At 36.7% G+C, this 14,684-nt stretch overlaps 1 protein-coding gene across 1 annotated transcript in view; it reads left to right on the top strand.

Annotated features, from left to right (window-relative positions):
* The window catches only part of DGKH (diacylglycerol kinase eta), a 156,576-nt gene that overhangs the window by 66,758 nt on the left and 75,134 nt on the right, over positions 1-14,684 (top strand). The window contains exon 2 of the mRNA XM_067292456.1: positions 13,908-14,018. Within this exon, the coding sequence (XP_067148557.1) occupies positions 13,908-14,018 (111 nt within the window). The remainder of the gene's footprint in view (positions 1-13,907; positions 14,019-14,684) is intronic.

Below are 14,684 nucleotides of genomic sequence, written 5' to 3'. Positions count from 1 at the left end.
GAACCAATTAACAAACTAACGGTATCTTTGTGCAAATGAGATTTTGGACTACTCATTTTTTCTGAAAGTATTCCATCTGAAGTGATTTTCCTTTTTTAACGAATAAAGCATTGTGACAATTAGCTGGAATTATTTTTCTTAGAATTAACATAGCATGACACTATACTTATCTAGCCTTTTCTTTGAAGCCATGCTAGTTTAAAAGGAGACTGAATATTACCCTGTAGATTTTAAATTTTCATCATACACCTTAGATCTGATTAATTTATTCTTAATGATTTTTAGTCTGTTTTCTATGACTTTTTCTGTGCATGGAAAAAGTTAGAGCACTGCTTGGCCTCCAGCACAAATATGCAAAGAAAATGGGATGCTCTGTCTCAGAAGTTTTGATGGTTTTAGTGATTTCAGTGGCAAAGGAGCATCTGCCCTGCTTTTCTGCTCAAAGTTGCTGGCCCTGAAACAGAGGATGCATGCCTCTGCCCCCGGCAGTGAAACTCATAACATGTTTTTGGCTGTTAACCTGAAGTGTTGAACAGTGCCCTGAGATGGCTGAAGCGTGGCTGCGTGCTCCCTTTGGATGACTCCGTCACAACCATGGGAAGGGTGAGACAGCATGGGCAAGATTTTTTAGAGCTTATCCAGCATACTCCTACATAGAAATTGGATGTATCTCAAAAATTTATGGTACCTATATTAAACCAAAGCAAGCAGTTGTGAGAAAAAATATTCTTTTTTTAGCAGAAGAAAGATAGTAGATACCAAAGAAACATGATCAGCAAACATAAGAGGAAATCTGATTAACCACAACTATTTAAAAAATATATATATTTTCCATGCTTTCCACTTCTATGTGAAAGGCCAGTGAAATAATTAGGACGCTGGACCTACATCCCAGAGGAAAGTGGAGCTTCTAACTCAAAAATGCTTTTGAAGATGACACTTCATTGAGACGTTTTGCATAGCATAATCATAACTACCTCTAACGCTGTATGCTAAGTGCAACAAGGGAGATTTAGACTAAAGGAAACATTTAGTGGCAGAGAGTCTCCATTGATGGGAGCTTTAAGAATATCTTAGACAAATGTCTTCTGGGAATGGGCAAAGTATGGCTGTCAAAGGTGGGTGTAGACCTGATTCAAACAGAAAGGAAAGGAGAAGGGTGTATTTTTGTGATGATTTTCAGGTCATGTGAAAAGCCAGGGCCTTTTGTGCTGTTTTAGCCCCCATAGATCTGTCTAGGGATTCTGCACTTGGGGCCTAATATATATTGTAGAAGTGTAGGACATGTGAAGATTAACTTTACAGAATCAATGAGTTTGGGCTTGTGGGATACAACACATCTATTGCTTGCATATTGCTGTCTTCTGATGCAGATGGTGGATGATAGCGGCCGTTTTGACAACAAGTGGGCCAGACGAAATATAGGACACCTGAATAAAGTGATAGATAACCCATTTTTGCAAATCTGTATAAAATTAATCTTACTTTGGGGGAGAGGATGGACTAAAAGACCTTTTTTTGCCCCTCCTGGCTCTTTTATGAGTCTCCAATTTTGTTAGTGGATATGGAGCAAATATTGTTGAACAAAGATTTAAGAACATGTTTGAGGTTTTGTTAAAGCTAAAATAGAATTTGCCTTTTATAGCTCCCCTGAAAAGTAGCTTTTGCATAACAATCTAAAAGCAAGTACACTGTACAGCACATAAATGCTCTTACCTGCAAGGTGCCAAATCCTCACACACAATGAATATATGAAGTGACAGGTTTTATAAAATCCAGAATTTATTTACTTCAATAAAATAGAAACATAGTAATGTTAAACTTTCATCTTGTTTTATTCTAGGACATTTATGTCCATGTTTGTGGTTTTACTTGTTTTTATACTACAACTATTTTGTTAATAGCGATTTAAATTGTTTAAATGGAAAAAGTGACCATCAAGCTATTTAAAACCGAAAAGGCAAAGTGCATACTTAACTGCTCAACTCACTGAAAAAAGGAAAGTGAGTGATTACTACATTTGTTATATTTTAGCGATAAGAGCTGTTGAACAGCAAGCTGTATGAGAGACATTATGTTATTTTTCTGGTGCAAAGTTCTTAGAAAAGTGTCCTTGGAGTAATTCTTACAAACCATATTTAGAAGGAGCTTGCTAGATGATAGGAAATGAATGTTTTTACTATTATCCTACTCACACCATTCAAGACTCACAAACGTTAAAAACTTTTAAAGCAGTTATGCATCAAAAACTAGAAGGTGGTGCAGGACTGTAGTTGTTACAGGAACTGTTGCATGATGTGGGGCAGAGCAGCTTCAGCTTGCAGTCGGGCTTTTGCTGAGATAGGACACATGGCTGAAATCAGACCATCGCCTGCTGCTGAAATTGTGCTCCCTTTTCTGCCTTCATTCCTCCAATAGCTTTTTTCTCACTTTTTCTACTGTGTTTTAGATGGCAATGAAAGTTCAGTAACAGCCTCTTGGAAGTCCACTGCTAGCTTCTCTTACTTATTTTGACTTGACTCTCTATTTTAGACCTTTTTTAAATTTTCCCTTTGTATGCAATAAACAGTATACGTGGCCACTAAGACAGAAAGCCATAACTCTTTCATCATCTACCTCTTATCCCTTTCTAGTTGTGGCGTATTAAAGACAATTGATGTGTTTCTGCAAAATGATGCTTATGATGCTTTTCAGTGAAGTTAGAGATTTGGTACATAGAGCTCTGTGATTCTTGCTTGGCTACTGTTCTGGTGAGGGAATACACATATCTAGCCTACAAACTGACAGTTCTAATCTCTGCTTGGGAAACAAGCAAACAAGCCCCAAAATATACCTATATTTGGACAATCTGGCTTTTCTACATAATATTTTCAATAAAGTTTTCACAGAAGTGAAAGATGGATATCTTAAATGCGACAAAGATTTCAATAAAATGTTAAGTATATATTTTTCTTTAACTGATGTAGCTAAGCAGCTACTGTGTTGCTTTACCCCAGTAATATTCATCAGATTTGAAGTTAGCAATTAGAATACTGAATATTTAAAACTCTTCTAGTTAAATACTTTTCCAGGAGCTGAAAACCAAAATTTTCAGTTTATCCTGACCCTGTTTTCAGCAGAATGGTTTCAGCCAACAATTTTTTTTTTTTTTTGCAGGAAAAGGAATACGTTTGGGAATTTGTTCTATTTCTGATACTTGTGCGTTTAGAATAATAAATAAAGGAATTGAAAACCTTACTGAAGTTGAGGTATATGACATCTACTGCTTCTCCTCCATCCACAAATTCACTCATGCTTTCTTAGAAAGCATTCAGGTGGTTCAGGAGTTAGGTAAATCTGTGCTATTTCCTCCTTCTCCTGCATGTGCCCAGAAATGTGTTTCAAGAGGACTCACTCCATGATTTTACCAGGGACTGAAGTGAGGCATTTTGTTGGATTTCTCAATTCAAGGATTCAAACATGGAGTAAGAGTAGAAACCTGCATTTCTTAGAGGATAGATGTGAGCGTGAGCCACACTATAAAATTTTGGGAGTTACCAATGAATGAGAGAAAATAGCATGTACATGAATGAGCCTTATCACAAAGAAAACTTGAATTCAAAAGTATTTACAGGCCCTTATTTCCTGGCAATAAGCAGAGGGGAAGGGAGGATCCAATGTATGTTATTCTTCTGCTTTCCAATCTCATAATCTGAAAAGAGAGAATTTCCTCCCAATTGTAATATGAGAATTCTGCTTCCACTGTGGTTGCTGCTAAAGACTGGGGGAAAAAAAAATAGGATTTTGCCAAGAGAAGTGCTAGAAAAAGCTAGAAGCAGCTTAGACCCTGTCCTGTTACTAAAAGTGCTTTGCTGTTTTGGGGAATTCATCAGAACTCTTCTGGTAGTAGTCTGTATCCTAAATGAATAGTAGCTCAATAGGTACATGACTATATTACTTGTGTAATATTTATATGTAGCTGCACAAGTGAAAGAATCAGCATAACATCTTCTTGAGGTGGAGAAGTATTATTCTTTTTTCTGCGTGTTCAGAATCAAAGTGCAATGAGTGAGTGACCTATCAAAGATTACAAAGGAAATTGGTAGCTGACCAGAAAGTAAACTTCAGATCTGTTGAGTACTCATCCTGTACTTTGTCACCAACTGTTCTTTATTTTTCTCCAAAATGCTATACATACAGGCTATAAAATATTTACCTACTAATTATATGAAATTTAATAACCTGATACTATGTAAAATACAGTAACTGGAACTGAGATTTTGCTGCCGGTATGGGTTCCAGACATTGTGTAAGTGGTAACTTAATAATAATTGTAAGGATTTATAGAAAAGCACACACTTAGAATAAGGTGGTTTTTTGCTACAAGGAATTTCACTTTTAGAACTGACAAAAATGCAGGATAAAAGAGGATGAGGTTTATTAACTGAGAGTCAAAATCTGGCTGTTTCTATGATCACTTCTGTTTATTAAAAATAAAAGAAATTACCTCATATTTTGTTGAGCAGATGTCTTCAGGTAATAATTGATCATTAATCCTCACATGAGAAGTACACAGTAGGATTCCTGGGAAATGGTCCCAGAATCTTAAAAGCAATCTATGTAACACAGATGGATGAACATGGATGGATGAACATCGATGAGGAGCTTCTGACAAAACCCAGACATAAAAAGGAAGCATACAAGCAGTGGGAGCAGGGGCAGGTGATCCAGGAGGATATAGAGACACTGTCTGAGTGTGCAGGAATGGGCTTAGGAAAGCCAAAGCCCACCTGGAGTTGAATGTGGTGAGGGATGTGAAGGGCAGCAAGAATTGCTTCCACAGGCATATCAGAAATGAAAGGAAGACCTCTGCAGAATGGATGGAGGACCTGGTGGCAGGGGACATGGAGAAGCCCAAAGTACTCAGTGCCTTCTTTGTCTTAGTCTTTACTGCTCAGATTTGCCTTCAGCATTCCCAGATTGCTGAGAGCAGAAGGAAGTCTGGAGCAAAGAAGACTTACTGGATCAGTGGAGGAGGATCAGGTTAGGGAACATTTAAACAAACTGGACATACACAAGTCCGTGGGCCATAGTGGGATGCACCCACAAGTGCTGAGGGAGCTGACTGATGTTACTGTGAGGCCAGTCAATGATCTTTGAATGGTCATGGCAAATAGGGAAGTTTTATGAGGATTGGAAGAAAGCAGATGTTACTGCTATCTTTGAGAAGGGCAAGAAGGAGGATCGGGGGAACTACAGGGCAGTCAGCCTCACCTTGATCCCTGGGAAGGTGATGGAGCAGCTAATCCTGGAAACCATTTTCAAACATATGAAGGACAGGGAGTTGACTGGGAATAGTCAGAGTGGATTTATAAAGGGGAAATCTTGCCTGGCCAACCTGATAACCTTCTACAACAAAGTGACTAGCTCAGTGAACTAGGGGAGAGCAGTGCATGTTCTTTATCTTGACTTTAGCCAAGCTTTTGATGCTGTCTCCTGTAACATCCTCATAGACAAACTGATGGAGTACCGGCTAGATAAATGGACAGTGAGGGGAACTGAAAACTAGCTGAACTGCCAGGCTCAAAGGGCTGTGATCCGCGGCACAAAGTCAGCTGAAGGCCAGTCACTAGTGGTGTTCTCCAGGGGCTGATACTCGGACCAATATTGTTGAACAACTTCATTAATGACCTGGATGGTGGGACAGAGTGCACCCCCAGCAAGTTCACAGATGATAGAAAACTGGGATGAATGGTTGATACACCGGTTGTTTGTCCTACCATTCTCTTTCAGAATAACTTTCTTAAAGAATTGGAAGATATCTGTTTTATCCTGCTGCAGAGCTTTTTGTGAATTGGCATTGGCATTTTGTTGGAACATTGTCTTTGATTTGAGAACCATTTGACTAATATCTTCAAAACACCTTGAAATGTAAAGTCTTTCAAAACATACTTCTTCATAAAAATTAAAATTTGATTTGCCCCTCCCACCCCGCATTGCAGTAAGGTACATTGTGTATGAACTCTTTGAAAGGATTTAGCACAATGTGTAATACTTCAACTCTTTTAACTGCCTGTTGCTGTACATTGTTTTTTCTGTTGTTACATAATTTGCCAGTATAATTGTACTGTGGTCACTTAAATTAGATTCCTAGGCTTCCCACATAGAGGTGGTTTTCTCAATAATTGAGTATTTATTACTGTTTTCCTCCCCATACCCAAAGAGATCTGTAGGTAAACAAGATATTCTTGCCCATGAGTTCTTATGGAATTAAAGGTTTTATTGAGTTAGCTATTCCAGTAGACTATTAAGCTAAGGCTGATAGCAGAAAAATACTAGAAAATGTAATTCAAAACATGATGAATGTGCATCCAGGATTTTATGTGCCATCCAGTGAAACAAAATTGAGGCCAATATAAACTTGAAATGCAGTGCAAACTCTGAATTAGATTAAAACATGTAATATTTGTATCTGCAGCAAAAGGAAATGCACTATAAAAATTTCAAAAATGCATGGGTATTAAGTTAATAAACCTCTCTATTTGTTATAATTCTAAGCACATCAGGAATCTGCAGATTGCAGGGCTATATAGCATCTATGAAATTGTTGGCCATTTGCCTGTGCAGACTTGAGTATATAGTAAGATATCGACTGCAACGACAGATCACTTTCTAACAGTAACTGGTAATTTAGAAAAGGTTTAAGAGTGAATGGGGGGATGATATTGTGTCATTTTTCATCTCTTTAAAGAAGTGAATAAATGTAAAGATTCTAAGAACATACTCTTCTGAAACACATTTGCATAATATCGATGTTTCCTGAAATTGTGTATTTACAGATATTCCTGAGCTTGTTAGAAAAAGCATTCAGCGACAAAATTCACTTTCCTAACTTGTTTGTCAAAGGTCAGGTATAGGTGTGCAGAATGCCTACAAGAAGGAAATTGGTTGTTCTCCAGCTTTCCCTGGGAACTGACAAGCTTTAAGTTGTTCTGCGTAGGCTATATGCTAGCAAGCGTAGCTCCTAGGAATTCTGACATCATCGGTGGAATTTGTTTAAGCATTTGCAGAGGGGGAAAATTAAAGCTGCAATAAGTAAAACACAGAAGGTTTAGTATGACAAGTTTAATTTAGAATTTTGTTTAAAGAAAGGCTTGCTTAAAGTTTGCAGCAGCGCTTAATATATTTTTTGTTCCATGCTGCTTTTGTAATTTCCTCAAGTAATTGATCAAATATTATTTGCATAATAACAGTAGATAGAACTACAGAAACAGTTTGCTTTTCTCTGTGGAAATGTAATGGGATTTTTTTGCATTTGACTGTGGGAGGCATCTTGTTTCTAATGGTTTATTTTGGACCTACACTACATACGCTTTATAGAACAGCAAATGTGTTGAGTATCATTCCAAGTCCACACCAAGATCTAAATAACTCTGGTACAGAATAAAAGTCATGCCAGCAGAATGGTTTCACTGTTTATTATATTTTGGGTTTTTTCCATTTTTTTCCCCAAGATATGTGCCATTTACATTCTTCTGTCTCAAAAAGTTAGACTTAGTTGTTTTAAATCTTTTTGCTCAGAGCATGTGTAATCCAAAATGAACAGCTATAGAGCTCTAAAGAGTAGCTGCAAAATATTACTCTAAGACTGAAGTTAGCTCAATTGTGAAATAACACCCAGTGAAATAACACCCAAACCTGTAGATCTTTGGCATTTAGTCAGTCCTACAAAGTGTTCCATCCTTTTTCAGTGTTTTGCAGCTGATTCTCCTTCCCCTGATTAATGAGAACACAGACTGAAATCAACATTTTGTACATGGATGGAAATTGAGAGTTTAAATACTTGAACTGCAGATAAAGCTGTTTTTCTGACTCTCCATCTAGTATTAAGTTTATAATTAAAACATTTTTTTCTTTAATTCCCAGTGTAGTGTTGCATCCTAATACAGTAATATCCTATTAATGTTTGATACATGGCATAACTTATATTTTTACATCAGTCTACTAACTGAATATCACCTTGTTATCAATATATTTTCATTATAAAAATTGCTCTGCAATTTCATATTTACTTCATGTTTTACTGCTCTACTGTCTATTCTAAGTATAGGAATCTGAAAGTCAGATTGTTTTTAGTTTAAGAACAGTAATGCAAAATCTGTTTCCTCAAAGTAGTCTGGAAGGGAACATGAGGGAAGATCAAGGTTGAGAAAAAGTGCACTATATAAGCTGTATAATTGCATTTTTTTGTATTACAGTTTCATTTAGACTAGACTCCATCCACATAAAGAACCCCCAAAAATACAGAATATAAGGATAACATTGGAAGAATATATTGTTTTTTCATTACACAAAGTTGTTATGCTTAATCATAGGTTAGTACTGTGGTGGAGGAGGAAGTGACTGGTTTTCATTCTGAGATTTTTGGAAAGCTGTACTCTCAAAGCTAACTAGACTTTTTTTTTAAACTGGGTGGGTATAGCTGTTATCAACAGTGGCAGACTGACCATATGCATTTTGCTGCTTCTCGCGATTTCTCTGTCACTAGTGGTGTTTGGTTGTAACCCAGAGGATGCATTAGCAGTGCAGTCCGTGCCAACTCAGTTCAGGCAAGCGTGATACTCTAGGTGGCCCAGGAAATTGCTGAATAGGTTACACTGAGTGATCAGTTTTTGTTAGTACTTATTTTTATGAAGATTTTCCTAAAACTGAAGCAATTTTATAGCCAATTTGTTTATACTGTTTTTCAATATTTTTTATTATGGACCTTCTTAGCTATATAAATTCATAGGTATTACATAGTTCTTGGTTTGGTTTGGTTTTTCAAATGTCAGGCTTTCTTCACTATCATTAAGAATCCTCAATAGAAATGTAACCTTTTACTGAGCAGCTGATGAAGCTTTTATTCTCTGCAGATAAAATCTATTTTTATTTTGACATAAGTAATGAAATATCTGTCAGCATAAGTGGCAGTAATGGAAGCTGCTATGCTGTGATTGTCAAGCAAACCGTGAGCTTGGAACTCCCAGGTCATAATTTTAATCAAAATTTGAGAGTTTGATTGTCACATTTTTTAATAATGAATGTCATTTTCAATCTAGTGAACACTTTGAATATTTTAAGGGGCTCTGAGTTAATAAGAGCTGCGACACTTTACCTAGTAACGTAATGAGGATTCTGTCTGCCTTTAGCCATACCTGTGCAAACAAACAAAACTCTCCACAGTATTAAAACAGTCAAGGTTTGTTTTATTTCAGTAGTCGCCTTTGGAAAGTCATATCAATAGGATCTCTCTCTCTCTCTTTTTTTTTTTTTTTGGTGGCCTGGTCTATCAACAATCCAAGTATTAATTACTACAGTAAATGAGGGCCTAGATACATTTACAACCTCAAGCATCAGACTTTAAAACAAAATGGATACTGTCAAATTGGGGGGAAAAAATCCAACATCATAAATGTCCTGTTGGGTCAGACAATATTTGCTATTTAACAGCGCAGTATGAAAGGTGGTTAAGGAACAGCACATGAGTTTGGCCATTAAGTAGTCCATTCCCCTAGTACTTCCCCATAGCATATTAAAGGAGCCATATATAGAGGTGTTGTCCTTGAATTTGTCTAATCCTTTTTCGGACTTGCTCTTACGGTCCACCTCTACAATCTTCTGTGACGGCAAATTTCATAAAGTCACTACCTGCTGTGTAAAGATGTGCTGCTATTTATCTTTGTTACACTGATCTCCGTACAGTTTCATCACGTGCCCCCTGGTTTTAATATTGTGGGATATGGTGAATAGCAGTTCTGTGTTCTCCGTACTCCCTGCCTTAATGATTTTGTAAATTTTGATCATATCCCACTTCAGTCTTCTGCTCTTCAAACTGAAGAGTCCCGGCTTTTTTAGTCTCTCTTCGTAAGGCAGCTGCTCCATCCCCTGAATCATTTTAGTTGCCTTTCTCTGTATCTTCTCTTAACTGTTTGTTGAGATGGGGAGACCAGAACTGTCCAGAAGTTTTAAATAGCAGCAGTGTCTGTCTTTTGGGGTTTTTTTTTTGATACTCTACTTGATGATGCCCAACATTTTGTTGGCTTTTCTGGCTGTGGCTGAAATGATGAAAGACTTTCATCTTTCCAAGTATTTAAAGAACTTTTTACTCTCAGCTTGAGCGTCTGTTGTAAGGTGCTCTTAAAATTGTTCTTTATTCCCTTAATTTCCTGTTTACATTTGACTTGTGCTGTTTTATGGCCATTCCTCTTCCCATGTTCATTCTCTTCGTTTTCAGAAACTTCCTGATATTCTTCTCTTCACTCTCCTGACACATTTTAAGCAGCACATCCAGTTATATAACTGAAAATGAGTGGAGAGGAGAGTTATTTTTATCTCTAATCATTCAGTATTTTGCTTTGCAATTGCCAATAATTTGTCTATAGTCACTTTTACTATTTTCTTCTCCAAGTTCAGCATCTTTTCTCCTTTCTTTGGGCCTTTCTCACAGCAACAGAAGTACAAAATTTGACTTTTGGGCAGATGTGGGACTTTACAAAATGAGTGAATCAGAATAATAATGTGGTCCTTTTTGAAACAAAGTGTTAGTTTTGAAATTTCAGGAGTGGTATACTGAATATTTAAAAAACTGTCTAGATTTAAAAATTCAACTGAATAAAAGAAGGTGCCTCTAATTTTTTAGTGATCAAAATATCCACCTATCCCACCTATTTTTATCATTCAGATTATTTTGATGTAGAGTTGCGTTAAATGTTCTTGGAAAATTGAACAATAACTTATACCTTCTTAATTTTATGAAACACATCTATTTTTTGAAAGAGATTTGGTTAGGAAAATATACAACTGTGAAGCATTGTGATGTTGTGATGGGGATGATGTGAATCATTTTCTTAGTTGTTCATGGCTAAAGTAGTAAAGGTTGTTACTGATTAATTTTATTCTGAGTTGAAAACACAGTCAAGCTTATTGATAATTAAAACTTTCTTTATAGTTGTAGTAGTTGCTATGGTAATTGTGAGTTTTTACTGTATGCCTAAAACTTTTGCTTTTATTATAGCTGCATACATCAGGAGTGATGCTGTATTACTGGATTATACAGGTTGTTGCAGGGGGAAGTCAGAGGTTTTGCCAAGCAGATGAGAGGCGATTCTGTAAATGTGTGAAGTAACATGGGATTGTGGGATTTGCACATTAAGTTTCTCCTAATTTACAGCAGGAAAGTAGTTAATATAACTGGCAATGATTTTTGCTTATGCTTCAGATTTAATGTCCAGCTGAGATTAATTGGAAGAAGGTTTCTCATAATCAGAAGAGTGAGATCTTGGAGCAGTGTCTTAATTGCAGTTGTGAGAGAAAAGGTACTTACTGCTTTCTGAAGGGGCAGCTGCAGCCTGATCAATGTATTTGAAGAACTTTACATGACTTGGCTGTATATAATAATAGGGACCCAAATTCAGTAATGGGAGAGGTCCCCTCCGATGTTAAATTACTGTAAGTATGGTGACTTGTGTGTAGATTCAGGAAAGCATTATTAGTAGATTAGCTAATGACTCAGTTGGCAGTTTGAGGTTTCCTGCATGTTTTAGAGGCTAAATGAAATTAATTAAAGATATGGAGCCCAAACCTGATGCTTGGTGTGGTTTCTGCAGCCATGGAATTGGCTATGTTCGATGCTTAAACCTCAGTCCCCTATATCTATTGGTGGTAAAAGGTAAACTTTGGTTATGTATTTCATGAAGTGCTTGTATTTTGGGGGGGAACATTTACCAGTCCAGTGTTTTTCTCCTGTTTTAATACAAAAATACATTCTGTAAAGGCGGCATGGTTATTTACTGTCAGTTTCAGGGAGTTAGTTTTGACGGGCTGACTTGCTAACAATTTTAATTTTGAAGCATTTAGTTTGATCCCAGGGATACTGGTGTTTTAATGGGTGCAATAGGGGAAAATGGCTTATGTAGGCATAAAAATGACACGAAAGAGTTAATTTTAATCTTTAGTGAGCAATAAGATCAGGGCTTAAGGAGATTTATATTCTTCGACCCCACCTTCCAATTCCTGAAAATACTCAGTTCATGAATGTAAGTTCAGAGTTTGCTTAGTATGTGCAGTGTACAGTAGTGAAAGTGGATTTCCTTCCATTTAGGATTTTTTTCAGTAAGTCAGTGCCCACTGTGTATTTGGTGTACTGTTTCCCTTGGAACTGAGTTTCTGTGTTCTTCTTTTGAACCCTAACACCCAAGTCCTGTACTCCCATCCTGCGCGATGAATTCTGGCAATCTCAGGGAGCCATATGAAGCACGAGTGCTGCATGGCTACGACAAACAGCTTTGAATATGTGCTTGTATTTACAATGGGCTGAATTGCTAACTGATTAAATCTATTTATACTTTGTAAAAATAGCTTATCTTAGGGTCTGGTCAGAAAATTGCAGGCAATCATAAAATTGTGTGCGTTAAGAATGCTCTCCACTCCCTTTCAGCTGGGAATTACTACCCCTGAGCTAGCACAGGCTGCCTGGCTGGATGCATTGTTTGGGATCATTGTAATGGGAAGTAAAATCAGATAAATCCAAACTTTCATCTCTGATGTTTCATCTGAGAGGGGTGCTTTCTAGAATGCATTAATTCAATTGCTTTATGATCACTGGACCATATTCTTAGTTTATTACATTAGGAATCTCTAAATGAAGGTGCTGTGTATGCACATAACAATGATGTTTCTCATTTAAAGGAAATGGTAGGAAGATAAAAAGGTTTTCTGCTCTTTCTATATTTTTGTTACTTAAAGTTAAGGAGAATTTGAAATCTGATTACAGAAGAATGTGTCTATGAACTTGCAGTCAGATCTTGATTAAGCCCTTAAACAGTCTAGAATAACTGCAAATGACCCTTGTATCATGTTGTCTAGAAACTGTATTTTTAGATTTGCATCACATTGTTACAGTACAAACTGGGAATATTATGCTTTAGAGACCATTTTGGAATATAATATCCAAATGTACTTGCTTTTTCTAATACCCTTTGTGTGCTTCAAAACTGAAAAAAATGTTTTCAAGACACGTGATTAGAATGCTACGTCGTGTCATTTCATCTGATTAAATGGAGAATTTATGTAATCTGTTGTGTGATTGAATCCCACACATGCTGTCAAGAGCAGCACACACATTTAAAATGCACTAATTTTGTATTTTGCTAATTTCAAAATATTGACTCTGTGTAGACAGGATTCGGTTTGCAGTGGAATAGGTTGGATCAGCATAATGAATCTGGTTTTGACTAAAAATATTTGCCTAGCAAGAATGCCCCTGGCTATTATTGTTCCCACACTTTCCATTAAATGATTAAGCCTATTTGTAAGCTGATTTCATGCTTAAGGCCTCAGTTCGACAAGGTGCTTAAAGTCATGCATAACTTTTAGCATATTGGATCATGCTGTCTACTTCAGAGGCATAATTTATGTTCTTGAATCAGACACAAGTTTAAGTACCTTGTTGAATTAGGGCCTATGGGGAAATTGTATTCCCGTTCAACATAATCAGATTCGGGAGCTGCAAATAGCCGTGCGAGGATTGTTATCAGCATTTTTTTTCTGAATTTTGCCACCCTCAGTTGTTGCTCGCTTTAACATTTGCAGTTTTGCAGCTCTCCAAACAACTGAATTATTTTGTGTTCATCTCCACAATAATTATATGCCTCTCCACTGCCTTTTCATTGTATGTGTAAAATTAGCATTTTGCCGACATTGTCATTGTTTTAAAAATAGCTATGCATAGTCTGGTTGTCCAGAGGATTAATCTGAATTTAATGTGAATAGATACAAATTAAAATTGATAATCATATGAGGTATAACATATATTTAAAAACTTAACTTTCATCTATATACTTACCTATGTATTTACCTTGTCTACTGTATTTTAATATATTTTTCAGACAAGCATAAAAGAAGGATTACTACTGAAGCAAACCAGTTCTTTTCAGAGGTGGAAAAAGCGTTATTTCAAACTTCGAGGTCGTACCCTTTACTATGCTAAGGATTCAAAGGTAATTCTGTGATACTACCAAGTAATGCTATATACTGGTAAATGCACTTTTGTTTAGGTTTATAATTGTAATAATAGTTTAATGATGTGTTAGTGATTGCCTGATTAAAAAAAAAGCATATGTAAGATGTAGTATGCTAAATTACCTTTAACCAAGAAAGGCTGGTGACCTCCCTCCCTTAAAAAAAAAAAAAAAAAAGTTCTTTTAACCTTTTTAGATGACTTAGAGAAATAATACATTTATCTGAGCGTTGTTTTAGGGGTGTGGGCTCTCTCAGTCAAATCTTAGATTCCAAAGAAAGTAAAAATCAGATATTGTTCAAAAATTATCCTTTTGACTGAATTCCATTAAAATTCTTCTAGCCTGATGCCCATGGTGCCCTTAAACAGATGTAAAAGGTTACATGAAATCAAGATGGGAACCTTTTCTGCCAAAATTGATTTATAAGGGAAAAAAGCTGTTTCTCATCAATTAAAATTTTCACTGGGAAAATTGGGGGTGGGAAGTGGGGAATATTTGTGCTGTCCTGAAAGGCATTTCCTCCCTCCCCCTCAAGATCTGAACTGAGAGCGTTTTGGCTTGTTGGCCTGGCTGAGACCACGCTGTTTTGTAGGCGCGGGCACTGCTTTTCTTTATGCTGTGGTGTCTGTCTGTCCCAGCGACCCT

The sequence above is a fragment of the Apteryx mantelli genome, chromosome 1 (assembly GCF_036417845.1).
Source record: "Apteryx mantelli isolate bAptMan1 chromosome 1, bAptMan1.hap1, whole genome shotgun sequence".
Lineage (NCBI taxonomy): Eukaryota > Metazoa > Chordata > Aves > Apterygiformes > Apterygidae > Apteryx > Apteryx mantelli.
Note: the sequence above shows the minus strand (reverse complement) of the source record. Positions and strands in the feature narration are given on the sequence as shown.